Raw genomic sequence first — 27,900 nt, forward strand, 5'->3', positions numbered from 1 at the left:
GCATTCAGTCAGCGCAAATGTGGTATTTGATAAAATATTACTTTTTGGTAGTGCTAAAAAAAAAAATTGTAAGTGTGGTGACCTATATTTTAAATAATGTTTTATTATGACAACATAAAAAATAGTAAATACAAAAAGTTTGGCAAAATTCAATTTTTTTAGAACTTTAATATATCTCGATCTTCATCAGTTTTATCAGTCACATAGATTTTTTTTAAACACGCTTTTTATTATTGTTGTAATGTAACATATTTTATATGTTAAATGTTCTTGTTAATTCCATATTAATGAGTGCACTGAATTTTAAAACCTATTAACCATTTGCCTCTTTTAACTTTCATTAGTGATTATATAAAGTTTTGACAAAAGTAACAAGATGTGTTTGTGAAACACAATGTCCCCCTATATGACGTTTGACCTTGTAGGATGACCTTGACCTTGACCCTTCACCACTCAAAATGTGCAGCTCCATGAGATACACATGCATTTCAAATACAAAATTGCTAGCTTCAATATTGCAGAAGTGACATTACATGAGCAATTTTGACCCATATATTTGACCTTGAAGGATGACCTTGACCTTGACCTTTCACCACTAAAAATGTGCAGCTCCATGAGATACACATGCGAGCCAAATATCAAGTTGCTATCTTCAATATTGCAAAAGTATTCATAAAATTAGCGATTTGGGCCACATATATTTGACCTCTGACCTTGAAGGATGACCATGACCTTGACCTTTCACCTCTCAAAATGTGCAGCTCCATGAGATACACATGCATGCCAAATATCAAGTTGCTATCTTCAATATTGCAAAAGTACTCATAAAATGAGCGATTTGGCCACATATATTTGACATCTGACCTTGAAGGATGACCTTGACCTTTCACCACTCAAATTGTGCAGCTCCATGAGATACACATGCATGCCAAATATCAAGTTGCTATCTTGAATATTGAAATACTGCAAAAGTGTACATTTAATGAGCGATTTTGACCCATATATTTGACCTCTGACCTTGAAGGATGACCTTGACCTTTCACCACTCAAAATGTGCAGCTCCATGAGATACATATGCATGCCAAATATCAAGTTCCTATCTTCAATATTGCAAAAGTTATTGCAAATGTTTAAGTTGGCGCAAACCAACCAACCAACCTACAGACCAACCAACCAACAGACCAACAGACAGGGAAAAAACAATATGTCTCCCACTACTATAGTGGGGGACATAAAAATTTAGCAGTTTTAATACAAACGTGCAAATTGTGCTAATAGAAATAAAATCAAAACATGGCTGGCAACCCTATGTTTTTTTTTCATTTTTCAAATAGTTTTTTAAAGTTTAATTTGAAGACAAATAAGTCTACAATTAGGGAAAAGCATCACCAATACTGATGCAAAAACCTTTTAATTGAGAAAAAAATTGATATTGTAATACAATTTGAAACTTTATTGACAAAATATAAATAAAATAGAATGCTCTAAACAGAAGTACAAAATGTTAATGTTATTACACTTTTAGCGTTCTTTATTTCTACACTTGCATCTTAACATTTCAGACCATCTTAAAGCCATACAATTAATAATAATTTTCGGACTGGCTTTAAAAACAAAAAACACTTCTAGCCATTGAGAATATGACACAATAACAGGCAAAAAATGTGCACAAAAACCCTGTAGCAGTTTTAAACAACATGTTCAATTTTGTATTCTTATCTTTGCAGTGTACCGTAATCACTCGATGTTTTCGGACACTTAAAAATAATTATTTTTTTCCGTGTCTGAAAACTTAGATACGAAAAATATTTACAAAATACAGGTGTCCGAAAAATTAGAGTCGAAAATTGAAGTGTCCAAAAATGGCGTCAATTGTATCAACGGCTACCGTTTATAGCACGCGCTTGTAAAATACCATGCTGTGAAGTATAAATTACAGTTATATATATTTGCATTGCATCTTAAATAATTTTAAATGCTTAATTTATTTGATAGAAAGTTACTACAAGGTTGTACTTTGACCAACGAGTTCTAAGATAAGCATGTGATGTTCCGATACTCGCTAGTATGAACCTGTAATTAACGCAATAAAAAAAGCAAACTATGAATTCTTTGTTTGTTCATTTCCGATAGTTGTTGGCTAACACCTTCCATTGTTCGTTAAACTTGCAATAGGGTGCATCACACTTTGAAGGTTTAGTATTTGTCACAGTTATTTTACTGAGAAGGGGTAGTACCATTGCGGTAGATAATTAAACTGTTAATTGGCGCTACCCCTGGTAATTGTCATAACGCTTATGCTATCGGGCGAAACCATTGTTTAATACCGGTTTACAAGGTTATTTACCCAATAACGCAGATTTAATGGTCCGTTGCCATCAAGCATGCACCTGCCATGTTTTATGATGTTAATCTGGTTGTAAAACCTCATGATCGAAGTGTCATTAGATATTGAAAACAGGACCGACATTTTGTAAAAAAGCGCTGTGAAATATACTGTCCGAAAACTTAGAGACATTAATTATGGATGAAAACTCGTGTGTCCGAAAATTAAGAGTCACGAAAAATAATTATTTTTGCTAAAAAAAGGGGTGTCCAAAAACTTCGAGTGTCCGAAAACATAGAGTAATTATGTTAATTTACCTTTCCCAGGGGTGGGGAGGCGCACATCGGTATGGACGCCCCCTGGCAACAGCTTGGTCACATCTTCCAGACCAATGAAGCCTTCCCTCTCTAACACCTGTCAGAGAACAATATAACACAAGGGATTTCTTTATAAAACCATTTTGACACCTGTCTTTTTTAACACAGAAACTTATGCAATGAGGGAATTACTAATTTTATTTTATTTTCATGTGATTAATTGGACAATATACAATTTTTTTTTAATTTGGGGAAAGTCTAAGGACTTAAAACAATGTGTGTGTGTATCATCATGAAAAATGAAGGAATTATTTGCTTCTATTTCTTTGTTATATACCTTTGTAATTTTGTATTCATTATAACTTTGATTAGTAATCTGAGGTAAACAGATACCATACCTGTTCGACCAGTCTGCAGGACAGGGGTGTGTAGGCTCCACTGAACACATAAGACATGTCACAGGGATTGCGAAGATCTATATCAGCTGCTGGAATCTGTTTAACAGAGAAGTTTACAAAAACATCTCCAATCTATCATTTCTTTGGGTCATTATACAACTGTTTGTCAGTCAAGTGTATTATGGCTTATTAAACCACTCAGGCCATTGTAGCTAACTTAATTTGTGCACGTCAAAACCATACTATTTTTCGTAAGGATTATTGCTTTTCTTTTGCTTTGTTGATTTGGATAAACATTTGTAAAGAATGGAGCAGTTAAAATTGTACACCATTTAGGAGACATATACATGATTTCACTCAATTGGGATTTGTCTTCATTCTGCAGCTTTCTTGTAAAAGTTGTTTCTACAAAGGCTGCTCATGTTCAGCCTCTATATAAGTAAAACATTGTGTCTGTTCAACTTATTCATGAGACTGAACTATATTTAAACAACAACAATAAATTGATTTCAACTCTTAAAAGATTCAGTTTTTCCCAAGAATATTTTATAATTCGGTTTTAATAGTGACAATTAAAAGTTCTTTTCAGTAAACATGCACATTTACTAAGATCTATTTTTTCTAATATTTTTTAAGTGTTTATGAAGTATTCAACCCTTAAAACATTCAGTCTCTATTGCTGTACGAACTTATTTTTAGTAAGATTGCAAAACTAGCTGTGAGCACTCATAGTATATGACCATACATATTACCTTGAGATCTATCTTTTTAAATCTGAAATATGCATAATATTATCACTCACTAGATTCAGTCTCTTTCTCAGGGTTTTGAACGCACTAGTTCTGGTAAGTGCAGCGACTCCTGCAGTGACTTTAGACTGAGTTGTTGTTTCCTGCTCCTTCAGTAGTCCCACCTTCTTCAGGCTGTGGAATGTCACCATCTGCTCAAAGCCATGGCTCTGTAAATACATAGCCATTGAAACTCTTATCATGTTGTTCATTACAGAATTTGTGAAGATTTGGTTATTTATTTATTATTACAGTTAAATGTTGTGTATAAAGCGAATTGGATTTTCTTCAAAAATTAGTTTTAAAGAAAAGTGTCCTTAGACAAGGAAACCCTCCTACTCATGTATCACAACCATGTCTGTTATGAACCTAGTTTTCATTTTGAATAAATCCTCAATGCTGAACAAACCGATTGCCAGAACAACAAAAACAAGAGATGTGTTTGTCAGAAACACAATGCCCCCTACTGCGCTGCTTTGATACATGTTTTTTTTACCTTTGACCTTGAAGGATGATCTTGACCTTCCACCCCTCAAAATGTGCAGCTCCATGAGATATACATGCATGCCAAATATCAAGTTGCTATGTGAAGGGGCATAGAAGTTATGAGCATTTTTTGAAACTTAAATGCGAAACCTAAATGCAAAGTGTGACGGAAGGACGGAATGCAAAGTGTGACGGAAGGATGGACGCTCCGATCACTATATGCCCTCCTTCGGGGGCATAAAAAAACATATATTCACATTTAACATACTACCTGTACCTGAGAGAACACCTTATGAATATATGTATGGCTTTTCCCACATAAAGTTTTAAATACTGTTATAACAGGTGACTTACATGCAGGAACTGAGTCTTCAGGGACTTGTACTCTCGCGCCGGGATCCCGTCATTGGTCAGGGACAGGAGACACAGGAGACGTAGGTTAGACATCAGCGAGTTCTGAACATCAGATAACCATGGTTCAGGATTTAAACATGATACATGTTCAAAGTTCTTTAAATTTTTATTAACAAGATTGTGTCATGGGAAAACTGAAATAATGCATATGGGCCGTGCTCTATGAAAAGGGGGTTTAATGCATGTGCATAAAGTGTCATCCCAGGTTAGCCTGTGCAGACCACACAAGCTAATCAGGGACGACACTATCCCCTTATATGATATTTTTCGTTTCAAGAGATTCTCTTCTTAGCCAAAAACTAGTTAAGGCCGAAGAGTCGTCCCTGATTAGCCTGTGCAGACTGCACAGGCTCATCTGGCACGATACTTTACACACATGCATTAAACCCACTTTTCGCAGAGCAAGGCTCATATGCATAAAGTTGCTCTCCCAGATCTGTCCACACAAAATAATCACAAAAGAGACAAAGTTATGGTATACATGTGAAGGAACTTAACATTTGAAAATGTATAAAACTGATAGCTGCAACTCGATGATGAAAATTAAGTATTTGCAGTGATATCAGTAAAATTATCCATTGCAAATACATTACTCAGGGCAGTGATCCTGTAATAGCTCAAAAAGAAAAGAAAAATAAACATTACACAATTGTTTATGCGAAGCTTTTCATACATATTCTATTACAATGCTGCTCAACTAACTGGTGCCAGTAGAATAATTGTTTGTTGTGTTGTTTCTTATTGCAACAAAGATTGTGTTATAATAAGGCACGATAAGCAGACACATACCTGTTTGTTGATACTTTCCTCGATGTAGTTAAAGTTCTCTCTCTGGGAAGAACCCTCCAAGAGACCTGATGCAAAACCACACAACCAATATCAATGAATAAAGGTTATATGAGCAGCAGCATGTGGAAATTGGTTCAATGCCTTATGCCACCAGCATAGACTCAGACCAGCCTGTTCATTAAACCCAGTCTTATCAGGTGCTAATGTGCTATGAATGAGACCTGGAGACCTTTTGAGACTTTATAGCGGACAAGGGTAGCATGTGACCAAACTGCGTGAATGGCGTAAGACCCATTTGATTCAGCTTATATGACAAAAGCATCACATTTTAAATTCATTCACTCTGAGTACTCTAAAAACATATTTTGAATTCCTTTCGATAAAGCAAGAGATGAGCCTACTTTCTACGAATAAAGATAACCTGTTTAGAATATATACATTTTAAACAAACCAAATATTTATCATTTAAGGGAAACAAAATTGCTATTTATTCAAAGTTTAGCATAACAAGGCTTAACTTGTGATTATTATTCAAGAACAAACAAATGACTAGCGATAAAAAATGAGAAATTTTATCCATACAAAAATCTTTAAAAAAGCAGATCCAAACAAGAGCTGTCGCCATAGAATGACATATGCCCCCAATAAACGCTTTGATAGAAGTTATTGAAATGCACTAAGTGACCCCGTGACCTAGTTTTTGACCCGGCATGACCCATATTCGAACTTGACCTATATATTGTCTAGATACAACTTCTGACCAAGTTTGGTAAAGATCAGATGAAAACTACTTCAATAAGAGAGCAGACACAATGCTAAATCCTTGAAATGCATTAAGTGACCCCGTGACCTAGTTTCTGAACCAGCATGACCCATATTCGAGCTTGACCTAGATATTGTCTAGATACAACTTCTGACCAAGTTTGGTAAAGATCGGATGAAAACTATTTGAATTAGAGAGCGGACACAAAAAGTGTGACAGACTGACGGACAGTGCGAAAACTATATACCCCCTTTTCTTGAAAGGGGGCATACAAAACACAATAAAACAAAGTTATTATTTGGTGCATGTACAAATTACAGGCAAACTATCATACACATCAATGTTCCATCATATTAATGTTTAAGAAACAAACTTACTATGTTCAGTTTGGATATACTCCTGGAAATCTCCTTTGTTTTTCTTGGCAATGATTTGCTCACATGCACCAATATCTGAAATGTGCATAGCTGTTATAAAAACATTTGAGCTTGTCTTTCAGGAAACCATCTTTACACAAGTGGGGATGTATCAACTCAGACTAGTCAAAGAAATCAACACATGCTAATCAGGGACGAGACTACTGCATTTGTAAAAGTTTTTGTTTAAAGTCAATACATCTAAACAAAAATCAAGTCACAATAGTAAGTATAGTCCCTCATAAGCCTGTGCAGAATGTATTCTGTTACTATAAATATCACACATGAATTCAGCCCCTCATAAGCATGTGCAGTACATATTCTGTTACTATGAATATCACACATGAATTCAGTATGTATTCTGTTACTATAAATATAACACATGAATTCAGTATGTATTCTGTTACTATAAATATAACACATGAATTCAGTATGTATTCTGTTACTATAAATATAACACATGAATTCAGCCCGAATTTTCGCAGAGTGTTGCTCATTTATTTATGATTTATTTATGTATGTAATAACAAGTTCCATGGCTTGTAAAACATGCATGTAAAAGTAAATTTTTAATATTAAAATATTTTAGTAACAATCATTACAGAATGCAACTTAAACAAGTACAGGTAGACGAATAAAAATGCCTTTATCCAGAACAAGACACAATTTAATATAAGTTTTAAATAGTTTGAGCAGAGAACACATTTCAAGAACAAATATTACAAAGGCATTCACAAGGTCATGAACAGAAATTGAGGCCTGTAATAAAAAATTGTTGCTAGTTACAGAAATTGACTTCCATTTTATGGGACCAAATATATATGAAAAGATTGGTTAATATTCTGTAACAAGAAACCGTCGGAGACAGGTGATGCTCCCCAAAGTTTTTTTTGGTCACAATATTGCACTATATATTAAGATAAAAGGAAACGTCTTGAGGGGCATAACTTTGGACAAAATAATACGATGGATGGTTTAGCAACTTAAAATTTTCGAAGGGCCATAACTCTCTAAATAAATTATCTAACCAGAACCAATAAATAACATGCGCATCTCCTCAAGGTTGTTAAGCTTCCCATAAAGCTTCATTGAATTCCAGTCAGTAGTTGGGGAGAAATAACCCGGACAAGAATTGCACTATTTTGTACAGTCTATAGAAAATTTCAAAGGGCCATAACTCTGTGAAAAATTATCTGACCATAACCGGCTGATAATATGCACATCTCCTGTTGGTAGTGAAGCTTCCCATAAAGTTTCATTGAATTCCCGAAATAAGTTGCTGAGAAATAGCTCGGGCAAGAATTGCACTATATGTACAATGGAAAATTTCAAAGGGCCATAACTCTGTGAAAAATCATCCGACGAGAACCAGCTGATAGTATGCACATCTCCTCTTAATAGTGAAGCTTCCCATAAAGTTTCATTGAATTCCAGTCATTAGTTGCTGAGAAATAGCCCGGACAAGAATTGCACTATATGTACAGTTAATGGAAAATTTCAAAGGGCCATAACTGTGAAAAAACATCCGACCAGAACCGGCTGATAATATGCACATCTCCTCTTGGTAGTGAAGCTTCCCATAAAGTTTAATTGAATTACGGTCATTAATTGCTGAGAAATAGCCCGGAAAAAATTGTGCATGGACGGACGCACGGACAGACGAAGCGGCGACTATATGCTCCCCCCCAAAATTTTGGGGGGGCGATAACAAGAGCTGTCAGAGGACAGCGTGCTCGACTATTCGAGTGCTTGACTGCATAACGTAAGCCATCATGGAAAGGGGGGGGGGTATAATGTCGGTGTGTGATCATTTAATAGATGATCTTTCAAATATAAGAAAACAAAAATTATTTTTTTTAGGGGGGGGGGGATTGGGGGGGGGGGGGGGGGGGGGGGAAGAGGGGGTTAAATGTGGGTGTGTGATCATTTAATAGATGATCTTTCAAAAAAAAAAAAAAAGAAGAGCTGTCACCATAGGATGACAAATGCCCCCTATAAACGCTTTGATAAAAGTTATGAGCATTTTACCATGCTAAATCCTTGAAATGCACTAATGACCCCATGACCTAGTTTTTGACCCGGCATGACCCATATTCGAACTTGACCTAGATATTGTCTAGATACACCTTCTGACCAAGTTTGGTAAAGATCAGATAAAAAGTATTTGAAATAGAGAGAGGACATGAAAAGTGTGACAGACTGACAGACCTATAGATGGACAGTGCAAAAACTATATACCCCCTTTTCTTCGAAAGGGGGCTTAAAAAAAAAATTGGGGGGTTGGGGTTGGGGGGGGGGTCTGGGGGGGCGTGGTGGATGGTTTGGGTGGAGTGCATTGTGGTATGTCAGGTAAGTGTTGTTTTGTCAAACTTTAACATAGATTTATCAATAATATGCATATTCCAAGTATAAAAGGGGCCATAATTCTGTCAAAATGCGTGATACAGTTGTCTGCTCTTGTTTATAGGTTGGGGTCATGTTGGTAAACAAGTATGCAAAATATGAAAGCAATATGTCAAGGGACACAGGAAATATTTGGGGTAGTACACAATCTTTAACATAGATTTATCAAGATAAATCTAAGTATAAAAGGGGCAATAATTCTATCAAAATACTTGATATAGTTGTCTGCTCTTGTTTATAGGTTGGGGTCATGATGGTTAACAAGTATGCAAAATATGAAAGCAATATGTCAAGGGACACAGGAAATATTTGGGGTAGTACGCAAACTTTAACATAGATTTATCAATAATATGCATATTCTAAGTATAAAAGGGGCCATAATTCTGTCAAAATGCTTGATACAGTTGTCTGCTCTTGTTTATAGGTTGGGGTCATGATGGTAAACAAGTATGCAAAATATGAAAGCAATATGTCAAGGGAAATTGGAAATATTTGGGGTAGTACACAAACTTTAACATTTGCACGCAAACGCCAACGCACACGCCGGGTTGAGTAGGATAGCTCCACTACAGATTTTTCATATATAATAGTTGAGCTAAAAACCAAAAAAGTTAAGATAGCTAAATCAGAAAAATTTTCAATTTTTTTGTCTAACCAAAAAACAATAACTCTGAAATGTCTAGTAGCTGGTTATCAAACTTGGCCTCCATTATAAGCAAACAAACCTTTCCAGAGCGTTTGGTGAAGATTTAATGAAAACTTCACAATTTAGAGAGCATAAAGCCACATGGTAAACTGCCAATCCATCCGCCTGCTGCCCACTTACAGTGTTCCCATAATACATTCAGCCAACAGACAGGCAGATACAAGCTGCCCACTTACGGTGTTCCCATAATACTTTAGCCCGTAGACAGGCATATACAAATTTAACTGAAATATTACTTTTATATATATATATTTTTTAATAATCTTTTAACACACAAAAAAGAAAGAAAAAATAAACAAACAGAAAAGAGTTATCGAGCAAAAAATTGCAAAATTTTGTTTAACTCCAATATTGTTGTAGAGAACTCACGATATGATAACACAGCTTTATTTTGATTGAGATGGCGTAAATCTGTGGCAACAAAATCTTTCATCTCGCTGACTGACTTCATATCCTTTCTTTTCTGAAACACAATTGTTAAAAAACATTTTTAGTGCATTTCAATTTACTGCAAATGTATTGGCATTATCTTTTACATTTCCATAATAGGGACTTGGCATTAAGAATTCAAGTATTGTCCTGATATTAACAGCTGATAATTTAAGCAAATTCTATGAACATCACAATAAATTCTGTTATTTCTAATATGTTCATATAAAACCTGGAATATTGGTAAGTGGCATAACATAATAGAGAACTGCCATTCATGCTTGAGATGTAAAACATACAGACAATACACGCTTGTTTACCAAAGTTGCTTAGATTTTTATTGAAAATTTAGCTGTTTCCCATTTAGGGACAACATTAGGAGTATTTCTAAAACAAAATGGTTATACATCTGATTTTTTCTGCAGTTCTTGAGCTTCAGTCCTCAGGAAATCAAACACATTGGTGAAGTGACGATTGCGAATACCATCATAAACCTACAAAAACAATAATTATAATGTAAACAGAGCACTATGTGGCTATATCTACTGTTTTCATCATTCAGGCCAACTATGCCAATTTAAGATACAATTAGGATAACAATGTCAATATAGATTACCAGTAAGCTGACGATCAACACAAGTATTGGAAAACCTTTCACAATAAGATAAAATTGAAGAACTTTTCTCATGCATTTATCTAAATAAAAAAGCAAGTCTTCATCATTAGTTCTATCACTGACAGTGATTAAGACCCCCACATACCATTTTGATACAGATGTATAGCCTTTACAATCAATGGCTTAATTTGACATTTGATCTCCATGTATGCCCTTCAAGGTTGTGGTTTATGAGCACAATAAACGTTTTCTTTTAGTAGAACAATTCTTTTAAAGCTTATTAGAATAAGGTAAACATATTTTCAAGCTATAGAGTGCACAAGCCCTATTTTTTCAATACAGTGCTGTATTTTGACATTTGAACTCAGTTTGACTTTGAAATTGAAAGGACCAATACAGATCTTGCATGCAACACATCATCTACAGATGACCATTGTGTCCAGTTATTTCACAATCCTTCAATTCATGTAAAATTATATAGCAAACAAAAAGTGGATTAAAAATAAAGTGCTGTTTTTTACCTTTGACCTCAACTATTGATATTAACATTAAAAGTACCCTATGGCTGTTGAGTCCAACATGCTGACTCATGGCTCTCAACAATTGTGCCAAATATATTTAACAGTATTTTTTTAATAAATGCATTAGCAATTCATACAGGGGACAACCGTACTATGAGAATAATGTGCAGTTTTTTTAACCTTTACATGTTTTACTTTGACCATTAATGTAGCCACATGATTCTTGCTCGACACAATGTGTAATTTAGGTGAACTTTTGTTACTTTAATATCCATTTATAAAACAAGTTGCATGGTAAAGTCATGGAAAGGATAGGCACTATTTAATGGGATTCAAACTACTTTAAACTTAAAAAAAATCACAATGCCAACCATTCGTCTTTGTAATTATTTCATACCATTGAGCAATAAGACAAAGGCAACATGCCATTTAGTATAGTTTTCAAATAAAAAAGGTTTACCATAATATGCTTACTGGAAATATCTTAAACCTTATGAAAATAAAATGTATTCAGTGACAAAAAAAAGAAGATTTATATATGATAAGATTTATAGTGGTACATGTATTTGTGACAATAAGAAACAGTTTTTGTTCCAGACATTCGTAACTTCAGACATTTGAAAAATCAAATATTGAAATACATTTGAACAATGAAAGACAAATATTTGAATATAATTTCCATATTTTGTCCCATTTCTAGCAAAAAAGAAATTAACAATGCATTTCAATGGTATAGACAAATCTTTGGCTGAAATCAGTCATACTTCTCACCTTATCCTCGCTGTTAAGCATGACCTTGACAGGATGGTCCTTCTGTGTGATCTCTGACCTGAACTCGATGCACGCGCAGTGGATTCCAAACATGTCGTCAAGGAGACCCTCATATGTCACCTGGGTACACAGGGGCGTTACCAGGTCTACCTCTGCAGGGGAAAGGTAGGTTATTCTCGAAACGCAAACATGTGGCATGTTCTGCAAAAATCTCATTAAATGCATGTGTGTAAAGCCTTTGCCTCACAAGGTTTATAACTCTTTGCAAATTTGCCATTTGCTAGTCCTAAAGTTATTGCATGAAAAACAGCATATTTACTTGGAGACAAAGTGGAGTTAAAAGAATTACATATGATACATGTGACAGCATTTTAATATTCTAATATTCTGCTATTTGTTTCAGCTATATTTCCAATATTCAGCTATTCCTTTAGAACCTAAAAGCAAAACTAAATTTCTTTCTTACCTCTTTCTATAAGAAACATATAGAATGTTTTAATTTTTCTGATCATACATATGTATGCTATTAAATGTTTTACATATTTTTTGTCAATCAAGTTAAATAAGTGTTCACAAATGACTTATATTTTTACATACCAACTGTATTTCTTAGCAAATAATCAAAAACAAAAGTATGTTCACTTCATTCAAAAAGTATAGGTTTTATCCTAATAAAGAGCTATTGTTTAGAACATAAAAGAAAATATTAGCAGCATTCTTACCACTTTCTATAGAAAACACATCTTTTACCTCTGTCAATAAGTAACTTGTAGCCTATTTCTTACCTCTGTCTATTAGAAACATGTGGCCAATTTCCGATTTAGGATAATCTATTGGTTTATTGATTTTTTCTCCAACACTCATTTGCCTCAGTAGCTCATAGCACATCTACGAATAAAAGGGATAAACATTTTAAACAAAATTAAATTAAATGCAATCAAAAACTAAACTTTTGAAGTTGTTCGGATCAACAATAATTCAAATACACTAAATCTATCTCTGCATGTATATATGAAAATTTCCATCAAGTATGACCATTTTAAAATGCACACTATGATTGGGATGCTGATAATAGCAAATATTTTGTACTACCAATAGCAGTGTTAAAAAATAATTGTGGAAACATTATTTGAAACATATAAAAATACTGGGGAAGCAATTACACAAATAATTATATGTAATGTTAACAATATCATTAAACATTTTTCCTGTAATAGTCCATAATGAGTTTAACTTCCTTAGTCAATATACATTATCAATTAACCTAAAATCTTCCATAGCAGCTAGGACAAAGTCCCAGTAGTTCACATGACATGAGTTCACTGTGAGTTAACCACACCTCGTTCACATGTTTTACGTTAAAATGAAGCAAATTTTCATATCATGTCAGAAATTTAAGTTGAACAAGAGCTATGCTTGTGAAACACAATGCCCTCTACTGTGCTTTGAAGCCATACGGCAGCTATTTTAGAAAAAAAATACATTTGACCTTGAAGGATGACCTTGACCTTTCACCACTCAAAATATGCGGATCCATAAGATAAACATGCATGCGAAATATCAAGTTGCTATCTTCAATATTGCAAAAGTTATGACCAACCTTAAAGTTTTGGGACAGACACACACAAACAATGACAGACAGACAGGCCAAAAACAATATACCCGGCTCGATCATTTCATCCTGGGGCATAAAAAGGGGCATAACTTAAACATTTTTTAAGTTTTGACAATAGGAATCGCACATGCACCACTTCATACTAAAAGGAACAATACAGTTTGATTGTTATTTATGTATATGGACAGACAGATGGAAATCAAATAGCTTGCAATCAGAAAAAAAGAAATAAATACAGAGCTTGCTTACTTTGCCAGCTTTTCCTATGCAATAAATGTTTGGGATCTCTCCAAAGATGCTCTGTAAGGTGGAAACGCCTCGGCTGACTGTGTGCAGACCAGTCAGGTCATTATCCTGACAAAAAGACAACAATCATTTTAAGTTTTGGTTTTAAAACTTTCAGCACTTTCCAATATTTATTATATTTATTACCACAATATTACTGAGCAATCACTAGTTTTCTTGGACGTCTTATTCAAGCGCTTTTGCTGCTCCCTGTATTTGCCCAATTCTATTACAATCAAGAATTTTTATTGTTTTACAATAAGGAATGATTTTTGCAGCGTTCTCATTCATTAATCAATATTCAGAGTGTATAGTTCCTAAAATGCTGTTTCCTTTTTTTACCTAGAGATAGGTTTCATCTTCATATTAAACATACTCCATGTAAGTTTTAAAATGTAAAAAATATTATTTGTAGTTTTATTGATATCCTGTTAATAAATAAACTAACAAAAAAATTGGAAATGAGTACCTAAAAATATATTTCAAAATAAAGTTAACACATATCCTTTTTAGAATGTTATAGCAATTGTCTGTCATCATCAGTGTCATGGTATACCTTAATCTTTAGCTACAAGGTGCACACAAAAAAAGGTTGAAACAAAAAATGACGCCTTTACCAATTGAAAGCATGAGCATTTTCATTTACATAAAAACTGTGTATAGAAAACAAAAGTTGGAAGTGTTTACACTTTATTTTCACAGGTTTACATTTTTTTTATTTTTCCTGCAATATCAATGAAGTTTTTCAGTACAGCATATAATAAACTGATGTATATTAAGGAAATATGTAGATGGTTTTTAATGGTATACAAACAGTCGTCAGTTTAAGAGGATGCTATAAAAAATTATATATCAGTGTTTAAGGATGACATCCTTACTTCATGTGGATCCCTGGAAATAAAAAGCCTAATCCAATACCTACTGGTGTACCTTTTACTGAAATAATGTAACTGTCATCATATTAAGCTGGATTTCACCACATCCTGTTTTAAATCAATGCATATTCAGTTTGATCGTTTCATATTGAATTTGTGTGAAATAAGGATCTAGCAAATTTTTATATAGCTAATTTAAAGATTTCACAGAAAGATCTGATTTTATATTATTAAGCATACAACCTGCCACCTGCATGCATACTTTACATGTGGAAATACCATACTGTGTTTAGTGCACCAAAATTTTATTTTCAGTGTACATTTACCTTATACACATGCAACTACAATGTATCTGCAGCAATATTGACCAAAATAGATCATATGACCTGTGTAATTACAAAATGTGTTTTGAGCCATATACTGCCAGTGTAGCTCTAAAGAGCATGCACATTTGCTCAGTCAAGAGTGGTCAAGAGCACCCCTGCTCTCTATTTATACCACTTTACCTTGCCTTACTTTAATGCAGACAGGGCAGCTCCTGACCAAGCCCGACTGTGCGTCAAAAGCTATGCTTAAGGCATATAGCATATGGTCAATTTTTGTATGATGCTGCTCATAAAGAAATATAATGCATCATTGTAGTCTTTAATTAAAATACTATAAGAAACAACCAAATTCGTTGAATTGATACCCCCACCCCCCACCCCAAATAAATTGTGTTTATGGATTGGTGTAAATCACTCGATATACAGTATAATCATAAACAATAATTTAGAGTGGGTTGAATGTTTTTATGAATTGTAATTCTCCTCTTTGATATCTACCGGGGGGTAAACACCCAAGTTTCATTTTGAAATCTTGTAGCATATCTGAGATACAGGCTTGAAAAGTTATGTCTGGCATACAAAAACAACAAAGGGCAATAACTATTTGTTAAGAAAGTGCAGGGTTATGAATGTTATGCAAGGCACCTTTTCCCATTAATTTCTACACACCCATAAAGTTTCATGTTGAAATGTTGTATGGTATCTGAGATATAGTCCTGAAAAGTTCCATCATACAATAACAACAAAGGACTATAACTCTTATTTAAGAATGTGAAGGGTTATGGTTCTTAAACATGGCACTTCTCCTTATTAATATCAATACATCTATAAAGTTTTATGTTGAAGTCTAGCATAGTATTTGAGATATAGCCCTGAAAAGTTGCATCATATAAAAAACACAAAGAACAATAGCTCTCATTAAAGAAGGATAGGGTTATGGTTTTTGTGCATGGCACTTCTCCTCAATGATATGTATAAACCTATGAAGTTTTATGTGGATACTTTTATAGTTTCTGAGATATAGCCCTCAAATGTTTTGTGACAGACGGACAGATGGGCAGACAGACAGACAAAGCCAATTTTATATTCTTATTATAATATGAACTGTTCACAAGTATACTCTCAGGTTCAGGGGTGTGATTGAGGTGAAGTCTGAGGGGAGGAAAATTCTGTAGACTGATTTTGACTATGCAAATGGCGTGCATAACACAATGACAACCTTAAAACAGACATTGAAATAAACACCATCTTAAACTTATTTACAGGATTGATTTATGAAAACCATTTTAAATTCACATTTAACATACTATTTAAAGTCACCAGTATTAGATGTGATCAAAGGCAATGTGTGTTCCTATACCTGTGATCAATGACGGCAATCTTTTGTTTGAGCTAAAAGTCTTTAAATTCAAAATAAGGTCAACAATGTTACAGTGTTCAACTAACAACAATTCACCACGGGATCCGTAGTTCAAGTTTTTTTACACATGGAATATGACTTTAGCCTTACCAAGACAGTCGATCTTCCTTACCCATGGATTCAGAAAGTGGTATCGCTTTCTGATTTATATCCACTGTTGTTTCTTCCCCATTTTAATTTGTTTTTCAATAATATTTCAATGCCCGATATTGTGTGAGATTCATTCGTTCTTTCAATAATCTTCATTTCCGCTTCACAAAGACGCTATTTGCAATGACTAAGCAAAGAAATATGAAACACATTTTAAAAGACTGATTTTTATTGGAAGATTGGGAAACGACAGCCAATGAAATCCCTCGTTTAAAAAATGCTTAGACAGAATCTACAAGTGTAATATGCGAAGAGGTTGAACCACTTTTTTTACGAATTTACGCGAAACGTAGAAATGACCCCCGGACAACCCGATCTACGGAAATCCGTGGAAAAATCACACCCCTGCAGCTTAAATTTAATAACAACAAATCTGGTGTTAACAAGAGTTCCGGGGTCGGAGACATATGCCCCAAAAAAAGGGCTTTGAACTAGTAACCCCAATTTCTATAGGGGTCATCTACTGTCCAACACCAACACCAATCCACATGTGAAGTATCAAGCCAATCGGTCAATTTGTTTACGAATTATTGATTGGAAACAATTTTCACACTTATTGTGAGAGTGACCTTGACCTTAGATCTAGTGAACCCCATTTCAATAGGGGTCATCTACCGTCTACGTCCAATCCACATGGGAAGTTTCATCCAATTGTTCAATTTGTTGATGAGCTATTGATCAGAAACAATTTTCACACTATTAAGACAGTGACCTTGACCTTTGACAAGATGATGACCCCAATTTCAATTAGGTTATCTACTGTCCAAGACCATGCACATGTGAAGTATCAATCCAATTGGTCAATTTGTTGATGAGTTATTGATCGGAAACAATTTTCACACTTATTGCGACAGTGACCTTGACCATTGACCTAGTGACCCCAATTTCTAAAGGGGTCATCTACTGTCCAAGGCCAATGCACATTTGAAGTATCAAGCCAATCGGTTTTATTTGTTGACGAGTAATTGATTGCAAACAAATTTCACACTTATTGTGAGAGTGACCTTTACCTTAAATCTAGTGACCCCAATTTCAATAGGGGTCATCTACCGTCTAAGTCCAATGCACATGGGAAGTATCAAACCAATCGTTCAATATGTTGATGAGCTATTGATCAGAAACAAATTTCACACTTATTGCGACAGTGACCTTGACCATTGACCCAGTGACATCAGTTTCTATAGGGGTTATCTACTGTCCAAGGCCAATGCACATGTGAAGTATCAAGCCAATCAGTCAATACGCTGACAAGTTTTTGATCAGAACCAAACTGGTCTACCTACAAACAAACAGACCGACCAACCGACATCCAGCAAAACAATAAAGTTCCTATTTTTTTGAAGGGGGCATAAAAAGAGATTAATTCCATCAAAAAAGGAAGTAAGTTATTCATTAACAAGTTTTCAGTCCGTTAAAATACCTGCAAATTACTGAATAACAACTTTAAAATACCCACCATGTAGAAAGCCTTGAAGAAGTCAGGGTTCTCCATGGAGATAATATCCGTATCCAGGGGCAACAGGTCAAAATGAAGCTCATCAAGTTCACACAAGCCATGCACTCCCTCTTGCTCAAGTAGGCTTTCACAGAGAAATAACTGAAATATAAAGTATATTTATATATACAATTAATTATTTTTAAGGAAAGATCCAGACCTCAAAGTCTCAAAGGTTTGCTTCAAAAGGAGCAGGGAGAAAAGAGTGACTAGTTTGTTGACATTTTGGTACACTTGAAACAATACAAAGTTTATTTCTTTGCCACCCATGAGGTGTTGGAAGGGGAACTGACAAGGAAGAACTTTTCATCAGCTGGTATTTCCCTCTTAATCTTTCCCTAGTACTCAACATTAATTGGTGTAAAAGTTTGCATCAATTGAAATTATCATACAAGAACTGCAACATGCAAAAATCAGTCTTTTACCATGTGCGACCATTGAAGCCCCAGACCAGATTGCACATTCAGGCAGTCTGGTCAGGAGCTACCCTGTGTACTAAAAAGTCAAGCAGAGTTTGGTGTTTCATTAGTGGACAGGGTAGCTCCTGACCAGACTGCACAAATGTGCAGGCTGGTACAGAGCTAGTGCTACCTTGACCACATATGACATAAGACCCATTTTCACACGATGCCAGTCAAACTGAATATATGATACAAATGAATGCATACATATCTGCAAAAATGGGACACATCAAATATATAACATAAAGACTACTTAACTTTATTCATTTTATACCTTTCGAATTAAAAAGCTCTATATCTATATTATTAATAGGTCATTTTCCTAATTCGATAAAAGGGCTTAGCCTTCAGTTTTGAGGGGAAAAGTATGAACAAGAGCTGTCAGAGGACAGCGCACTCTACTATTTTAGTGCTTGACATTATAACGTAAGCCATCATGGGGTAATTTTTCATATTCAATAATTTATTAGACAATCTTTCAAACATAAAAAAAGGATTAAAAAATGTATTTTTTTGGGGGGGGGGGGGTTGAGAGGGAGTAAAATGTGGGGTGTGGATCTTTCAAAAATAAAAAAAGGGAAATAAAATAAAAAATGGGGTGGGGGGGTAGGGGGGTGGGGGGGGGGGGTGGGGGTGAGAGGGGGGGTATAATGTGGGGTGTGGTATTTTATTAGATGATTTAAAAAAAAAATGGGGGGGAGGTGGGGGGGGGAATTTTGGGAAGGGGCGTGGGGTATTGTTTGGGTGGAATCCATTGTCATGTTGGTAAACAAGTATGCAACATATAATAGCAATATGTCAAAGGATATAGGAAATATTTGGGGTAGTACGCAAACTTTAACAAAGATTTATCAATAATATGCATATTTTAAGTAAAAAAGGGGCAATAATTATGAAAAAATGCTTGATAGAGTTGTCTGCTCTTGTTTATAGGTTCGGGTGATGTTGGTAAACTAGTATGCAAAATATTAAAGCAATATGTCAAGGGACAATGAAAATAAATGGGGTAGTACGAAAACTTGAACATTTGCAGCATATTCTAAGTGGAAAAGAGGCCATAATTATGACAAAATGCTTGATAGAGTTGTCTGCTCTTGTTTATAGGTTGGGGTCATGTTGGTAAACAAATATGCAAAATATGAAAGCAATATGTCAAGGGACAATGACAAGAGCTGTAAGAGGACAGTGTGCTCGACTATTCGAGTGCTTGACAGTATAACGTAAGCCATCATGGGGAAATTGTGCATATTCAATAATTTATTAGACGATCTTTCAAAAAAAAAAGGAAAAAAAAATTGGGGGGGGGGGGGGTAGGGGGGGTGAGAAGGGGGTATAATAAGGGGTGGGGTAATTTATTAGATGATGTTACAAAAAATTATTTTTAGGGGGGGGGGGAGGTTTGGGGGATGCGGGGTAGTGGGGGGGTGAGAGGGGGGTATAATGTGGGGTGAGGTAATTTATAAGATGATGTTAAAAAAAATATTTGGGGTTGGGGGGTTGGGGGGTAGGGGGGAGGTTAGAGGGGGTATAATGTGGGGTGGGGTAATTTATTAAATGTTTAAAAAAAAATGGGGGGGGGGGGTTGGGGTGGGGGAGGGATTCTGGGTAGGGGCGTGGGGTATTGTTTTGGTGGAATCCATTGTGGTAATTAGGTAAGTGTTGTTTTGTCAAAGTAATAATAAAATGTGACAATAAATAAAGAAGTTATGGCAATTTAAGCAAAATGTTCAATTATCTAAGTGTAAAAGGGCCATAATTATGTCAAAATGCTTGATACAGTGGTCTGCTCTTGTTTATAGGTTGGGGTCATGATGGTAAACAAGTATGCAAAATAAAGAAGCAATATGTCAAAGGATATAGGAAATATTTGGGGTAGTGCACAAAGTTTAACATAGATTTATCAATAATATGCATATTGTAAGTATAAAAGGGGCAATAATTCTGTCAAAATGCTTTATACAATTGTATGCTCTTGTTTATAGGTTTGGGTCATGATGGTAAACAGGTATGCAAAATATAAAAGCAATATGTCAAGGGACATTGAAATATTTGGGGTAGTACGCAAACTTAAACATTTGCTGCATATTTTAAGTGGAAAAGAGGCCATAATTATAACAAAATGCTTGCTAGAGCTGTCTGCTCTTGTTTATAGGTTGGGGTCATATTGGTAAACAAGTATGCAAAATATAAAAGCAATCTGTCAAAGTATATAGGAAATATTTGGGGTAGTACGCAAAGTTTAACATAGATTTATCAATAATATGCATATTCTAAGTATAAAAGGGGCAATAATTCTGTCAAAATGCTTGATACAGTTTTATGCTCTTATTTATAGGTTGGGGGTCATGATGGTCAACAAGTATGCAAAATATGAAAGCAATATGTCAAGGGACATTGAAAATATTTGGGGTAGTACGCAAACTTTAACATTTGCTGCATCTTCTAAGTGGAAAAGGGGCCATAATTATGTATGCAAAATATGAAAGCAATATGTCAAGGGACAATGAAAATAATTGGGGTAGTACAAAAACTTTAACATTTGCACGCTTACGAAACGGAAACGCTGACGCCGGGGTGAGTAGGATATCTCCACTATATATATTTCATATATAAAAGTTTAGCTAAAAAGTATGAACAAAACATAGAAATTGGAAATAAATTTTCCAAGGTTAATATATCAAGAGCTGTCAGAGGACAGCGCACTCGAATATTTGAGTGCTTGACAGTATAACGTAAGCCATCAATAAGGAAATTGTTCATATTCAATAAGTTATTAGACGATCTTTCAAAAATAAAAAAAGGATTCATTAGATGATGTTAAAAAACAAAAAATTGGGGGGGGGGGGGGAGGTTGGGGGTGAGAGGGGGGTATAATGTGGGGTGGGGTAATTTATTAGATATGTTAAAAAAAATGAGGGGGGGAGGTTTGGGGGGTAGAAGGGGGTGAGAGGGGGGTATAATGTGGGGTGTGTTAATTTATAAGATCATGTTTAAAAAAAAAAAATTTTTTGGGGGGGGGGGGGGGAGGAGGTTTGGAGGGGGGGGGAAGGGATTCTGGTAGGGGCATGGGGTATTGTTTGGGTGGAATCCATTGTGGTATTTAGGTAAGTGTTTGTCACGTAATCATTCGTCATTCATGGTAGACACACATTTACTAATAACGGTTCATTTCTCTTAAATTACTAGTATGCAGCCTATCCTTCGATTCCTCTGCATGCGCATGTTGTCATGATTGCGGGATTTGCATTAACTACCATTTTGCTGCATCGCACATGGGACAAGTCCGTCCCTTTCTATTAATGTTAATTTCTCTGCATAATGTGGGATGAAATATTAAACAACACCATATTTCAGTTTCTAGTCGAATTTAATGTCTAACATACTTAATACTTTCAGTTATACAAATACAGTCTGATACACTGTAGCTACATGATCGTATCTTTCTCAATCTGTACGCCTCCAAGTCTAAACGCTGGCTAACCGTCATTTCCACACCAAACATCTCGTTCTATCGCACTACACATAACATAAAATAATAAATTTTCTATAAATATTTGATTGGTCGATTCTATGCGCGCTTATTGCTGGTTGGTTTAATTGCATCATTGGACTGGATAGATTAAATTGTTCAAGTTTTTACATGCAGTGTGTTTCCCGGTGCACGCTTCGTATGATCAATGCAACTTTGTGTGCCTAAGGCAAACACACACCACCGCTCAAATCCTAATGTCAACAGCGTCGACCCCCTTTTGTTGTTAAACATACACCATATCTAAATATTTAATCTCTCACTCTGTGACTGTCATGTATACTCGCCATTAATAACATTTTCAATATTTCTTACATAAAGTAAACCAAAATATTTTACCTAATTTGCTTTCATTATGTTACATGTTGTTTTGTCAAAGTAATAATAAAATGTGATCATAAATAAAGAAGTTATGGCAATTTAAGCAAAATGTTCAATTATCTAAAAGGGGCAGTGGTCTGCTCTTGTTTATAGGTTGGGGTCATGTTGGTAAACAAGTATGCAACATATAATAGAATATGTAAAGGGACATTGAAAATAGTTGGGGTAGTATGCAAACTTTAAAATTTGCTGCATATTGTAAGTGGAAAAAGGGCCATAATTATGTCAAAATGCTTGATAGTTGTCTGCTCTTGTTTATAGGTTGGGGTGATGTTGGTAAACAAGTATGCAAAATATGAAAGCAATATGTCAAGGCACAATGAAAATATTTGGGGTATTACAAAAACTTTAACATTTGCAGGCTAATGCAGATGCTAACGCAGACGCTAACGCCGACGCTGGGGTGAGTAGGATAGCTCCACTATATATATTTTATATATAATAGTCGAGCTAAAAAATTTGGCAAATATGTTTTTTTTTTTAAGGAATTCTTTTCATGGAAAGGGCCTTTGTTTATATCCTGCTAAAGAAGCGAAAAAAAAAAAATCCACGGGTTCTTAAATTATTAATTTGGAATAAAAAATCTGAACAAACCTTTCTTGGAACCATGACAATTTTGTATTTTCTGGTCTCATTTTTGGCACGCTCATTTGCAATCTGGTCTGCGATAATTTTTATTATATTTACTTTTGGCCTCACGATGTAGATTCTTCTATAAATACAACAGCATACCATTTCTAAATCAAAACAATGCATCTGAAATAAAACTGAAGACAAAAACCAAAACTGCAAACAAGACAAGAAAATAAAACAATTACCCAACTGATGACCAGAGATTATCTAGAATTTTGCTTCGATTAGACCCAAGACTAACATATTTAACAAAGGCTCTTTGTAAAACATGCATGCCCCCCTATATGGGCTATAAGTGGTGGTGGTGGTGGTGGTGGTGGTGGTGGTGGTGGTGGTGGTGGTGGTGGTGGTGGTGGTGGTGGTGGTGGTGGTGGTGGTGGTGGTGGTGGTGGTGGTGGTGGGGTGGTGGTGGTGGTGGTGGTGGTGGTGGTGGTGGTGGTGGTGGTGGTGGTGGTGGTGGTGGTGGTGGTGGTGGTGGTGGTGGTGGTGGTGGTGGTGGTGGTGGTGGTGGTGGTGGTGGTGGTGGTGGTGGTGGTGGTGGTGGTGGTGGTGGTGGTGGTGGTGGTGGTGGTGGTGGTGGTGGTGGTGGTGGTGGTGGTGGTGGTGGTGGTGGTGGTGGTGGTGGTGGTGGTGGTGGTGGTGGTGGTGGTGGTGGTGGTGGTGGTGGTGGTGGTGGTGGTGGTGGTGGTGGTGGTGGTGGTGGTGGTGGTGGTGGTGGTGGTGGTGGTGGTGGTGGTGGTGGTGGTGGTGGTGGTGGTGGTGGTGGTGGTGGTGGTGGTGGTGGTGGTGGTGGTGGTGGTGGTGGTGGTGGTGGTGGTGGTGGTGGTGGTGGTGGTGGTGGTGGTGGTGGTGGTGGTGGTGGTGGTGGTGGTGGTGGTGGTGGTGGTGGTGGTGGTGGTGGTGGTGGTGGTGGTGGTGGTGGTGGTGGTGGTGGTGGTGGTGGTGGTGGTGGTGGTGGTGGTGGTTTCCCCTGTATATAAGAAAGATATAATAGTGTATTACCTCCCCTGTCCTGCTTATATTTATATTAATCAACAAAAATAAACATTAACACAATATTTAATATACTAAATATACAAAAAATCTCATATTCTGATAATATTTTACTGATCCACTGTATTTTACTAAAAGGATGATGTTTCATAAGACTGATAATTATAGATTTAGGATTACAGACCGGTTGCTTCAGTAATATTGTTCAGAGTATGCCCAGTTAGCTGCGTATGCATTCTTGAGTTATCATTCAAAAACCATTTTACTATTTCGAGTCACCGTGACCTTGACCTTTGACCTAATGACCTCAAAATCAATAGGGGTCATCTGCAAGTCATGATCAATGTACCTATTAAGTTTCATGATCCTAGGCCCAAGCGTTCTTGAGTTATCGTCAGTCAACCACCTGGTGGACGGACCGACCGACCGACTTGAGCAAAGCAAAAGGGGGGCATAAAAACAATGAGTCCCAGTGAAAATATATGGGTTGCAAAATTAACTGACGAGTCCTGGAGTGTTTTTATAAAACACACAGGAGTAGATCACGCACATAAAATATAATGAAATATTTCAAAAATATTTCTAAGTACACATTCACTCATGTCAATCTTTGAAATGTTTAATTATCACTTAAGATTTATTTCAGATTAAAAATACCTTTTCACAATTATTGACATTCAATTTTTGTTGTCATTTGTTATCTCACATTTCAAAATTATTTATACTCGTTAATTATTGTAAGGTTAAAAAATTATAGTTTCTATTATGCATTTATATATTTATATATGCTAGCTCGTTAAACATTAGGATTTCTGTTAAAAAACATTATTGGAACATTCCCTTTAATTGCTAATAGCTAATGAATCACATAGTAAGGGCTGAACAGCCCTATAAATTTCAGTGCTTTACTGTTTTATTGTTTTATTTTCTCAATTATGTTTTCATAAGCATTTTGATTCAAACAATAATGAGATTCAGAACAATTGATTACAGGTATTATGAACCATATCTAAAAAGAGTTGCTTTCGTGCATAATAATCAAAATAATTTGTCAAAACACGGCAGTCTACACAATAGGTCAGAGGACCTACTATGCATGTTTTCATAACACCAACACTAACACTAAATTCAGTTTTTTCCCAATCTTCTGTTAAAAGCGAGATTATACAATTTTGTCAAATATTTATGAATTTTATATAAAATGTGTAAAAAAACTAATTATACATATATTTTAATATAAATTAAAATAAAAGTTAAGAAGAACATGTGTCGAAAAATGCGAAATAAGCCAGATATTTAATTCTGAAATCAACAAGAGATGTGTTTGTCAGAAACACAATGCCCCCTATTGCGCCGCTTTGAAGCCATACATTTTACCTTTGACCTTGAACTATGACGTTGACCTTTAGCCACTCAAAATGTGCAGCTCCATGAGATACACATTAATGCCAAATATCAAGTTGCTATCTTCAATATTCAAGAAGTTATGACCGTACTTTGACGAAGGTTTAAGTTTTAGGGACGAAAAATACAATGATATTTGAACTTTGACCTTGAAGGATGACCTAGACCTTGACTTTTCACCACTCAAAATGTGCAGCTCCATGAGATACACATGCATGCCACATATGAAGTTGCTTTCTTCAATATTGCAAAAGTTATAAAAGTTTAACCAAGGTTAAAGTTTTGTGACACACACATACAATGACTGACTGACTGACAGACAAACAGACAGGCCAAAAACAATATACCCCCGATCTTTCGATTTGAAGGCATAAAAATGTCTGTACAGTAGAATTTGCCAGCATGTATATCATGCATGTAGGATGTGAATCTTAATTTAGTTGTACGGATCATATAAATTTCTTGCAACGATATGTATTCATACGACACACGAACACTTAACCCCCTCCTAATAAAAAGACAAATGCTTCGGTTATTGCAGGAAAATATGTACAAAATATCTTCGTCACAATCCACTCAGGGCACTAATTTGTCTTTGCTGCATTTTATGAAATTCATCTTCAATGAATAATTTTTCTTGCCTATTTTGTGTTATTGTTACATATTTGTATCAATATATTACAATTTAACACATATAAAAATCATATAATCTCGCTTTAATCAGTGGACATCACAATAACTGTTTTATTAATGATCTAAAACACTGTAACAATAAATATATGTTTAATTTGAAATACAATTCAGAGGAAATTCAAAATCATTTGTGATATAATTTTGTTAAAAAGAACTACAAAACTTAACGGAAATTAAAAGATCTCAATGTTCTCTGCGCTAAAGGTTTTATACGTAAGCAATACACCCAAGCTTTCAATGCAGATGATGTTACATTGTACATGTGCAGTATAATTTGTGTGCGCTCTTATCAGTAAACAGGATCAACACAAAATTCATGAGCACTGTTTCTTTGGAGCTAGAATATGTAAACATTGGATTTACACTAAAATTCGGAAGTGTGTTTCCGTTTAATAATTATATTGTATGCATTTAAGCATTCAACAAAACACAGAATACAGACTCTATATAAACACCCTAGAATTTGTATGCTTTCTCCAGTGCCCTCATACTTTGTTTTGTTTCAATTTTAATGAATCAGAGACGCAGGACATGGACCTAGATTAATCTCTGAATGACTGAAGTGTAGTTATTGCATAATTGTATTTCACATTAAAAGTATCTTACAGTAACACATAATACATCAATAACAAATTTATATCAAACAATGCTAAGCAAGATATTTCATCATAAATCTATCATAATGTAATATACCAGTCGTAGCTCGGGTTTTGAAAAGGGGGGTGCGAATTTTTGCCATCGACGATTGTTATTAGGCAACAAAGTGGCGAAGTTGGTATGTGCGGGAGGGGATGTTCCCCTCCTGCAATCGGAGGCTTTTGAGGTCCACCCCTTAGATAATTTTAAAAATGAAGATACACTACTGCATTCTGGTCACATTTTAACTGTATTTAGAGACTGAAGTTATAAAGCATTTTTATATATGAAATTTCACTTTCATTGACCAGTGACGGATCGACATGAATATGATATAACATGCATGCTTTGCCCACCACGTTTTTCAATTACTACCTTCTTTGATCAGTCACGGATATACATCATTTTACCTGGTGTTTAACCCGACACTAGTATGCGCGCACACACTTTGTTTACATATGCAACAACAAATTGATAGAATGTTAAATCAAACAATAAAAATGGTATAAAATATCATTATTTATTGGAATCTTGGAATCTTGATTAAATTGGTGTATTTCACCATTCCAACATTCTACCATTCATAAAAATCGAGCAAATTAAATGGATATATTTGACTTTTTTTTTCAAAACAATTGTTTGTCTGCTACTATGGATAGTACCAGAGGGTTAGCATTGCTCTAAACGTGCTAATAGTGTATTGTACAACAAACACTGATTAACAAAATTGGGTCTTCTCAAATCTGCATCAATACTAACAAGATATGTGTTTGTCAGAAACACTATGTCCCCTTCTGCGCTGCTTTGAAGCTATATATTTGACCTTTGACCTTGAAGGATGACCTTGACCTTGACCTTTCA

At 35.4% G+C, this 27,900-nt stretch overlaps 1 protein-coding gene across 2 annotated transcripts in view; it reads right to left on the minus strand.

Annotated features, from left to right (window-relative positions):
- The window catches only part of LOC127876218 (vacuolar protein sorting-associated protein 33B-like), a 40,796-nt gene that overhangs the window by 5,496 nt on the left and 7,400 nt on the right, over positions 1 to 27,900 (minus strand). For both annotated transcript variants that reach the window (XM_052421271.1, XM_052421272.1), the window contains exons 4-16: positions 23,275 to 23,392; positions 18,271 to 18,411; positions 14,008 to 14,112; positions 12,929 to 13,031; positions 12,144 to 12,295; positions 10,643 to 10,729; positions 10,176 to 10,269; positions 6,659 to 6,733; positions 5,519 to 5,583; positions 4,670 to 4,771; positions 3,844 to 3,999; positions 3,042 to 3,137; positions 2,644 to 2,740 (exon numbers count right to left, since the gene is read on the minus strand). In XM_052421271.1, coding sequence (XP_052277231.1) covers positions 2,644 to 2,740; positions 3,042 to 3,137; positions 3,844 to 3,999; positions 4,670 to 4,771; positions 5,519 to 5,583; positions 6,659 to 6,733; positions 10,176 to 10,269; positions 10,643 to 10,729; positions 12,144 to 12,295; positions 12,929 to 13,031; positions 14,008 to 14,112; positions 18,271 to 18,411; positions 23,275 to 23,392 — 1,391 coding nt within the window. The remainder of the gene's footprint in view (positions 1 to 2,643; positions 2,741 to 3,041; positions 3,138 to 3,843; positions 4,000 to 4,669; positions 4,772 to 5,518; positions 5,584 to 6,658; positions 6,734 to 10,175; positions 10,270 to 10,642; positions 10,730 to 12,143; positions 12,296 to 12,928; positions 13,032 to 14,007; positions 14,113 to 18,270; positions 18,412 to 23,274; positions 23,393 to 27,900) is intronic.

This window comes from Dreissena polymorpha, chromosome 4 (genome assembly GCF_020536995.1).
Source record: "Dreissena polymorpha isolate Duluth1 chromosome 4, UMN_Dpol_1.0, whole genome shotgun sequence".
NCBI lineage: Eukaryota > Metazoa > Mollusca > Bivalvia > Myida > Dreissenidae > Dreissena > Dreissena polymorpha.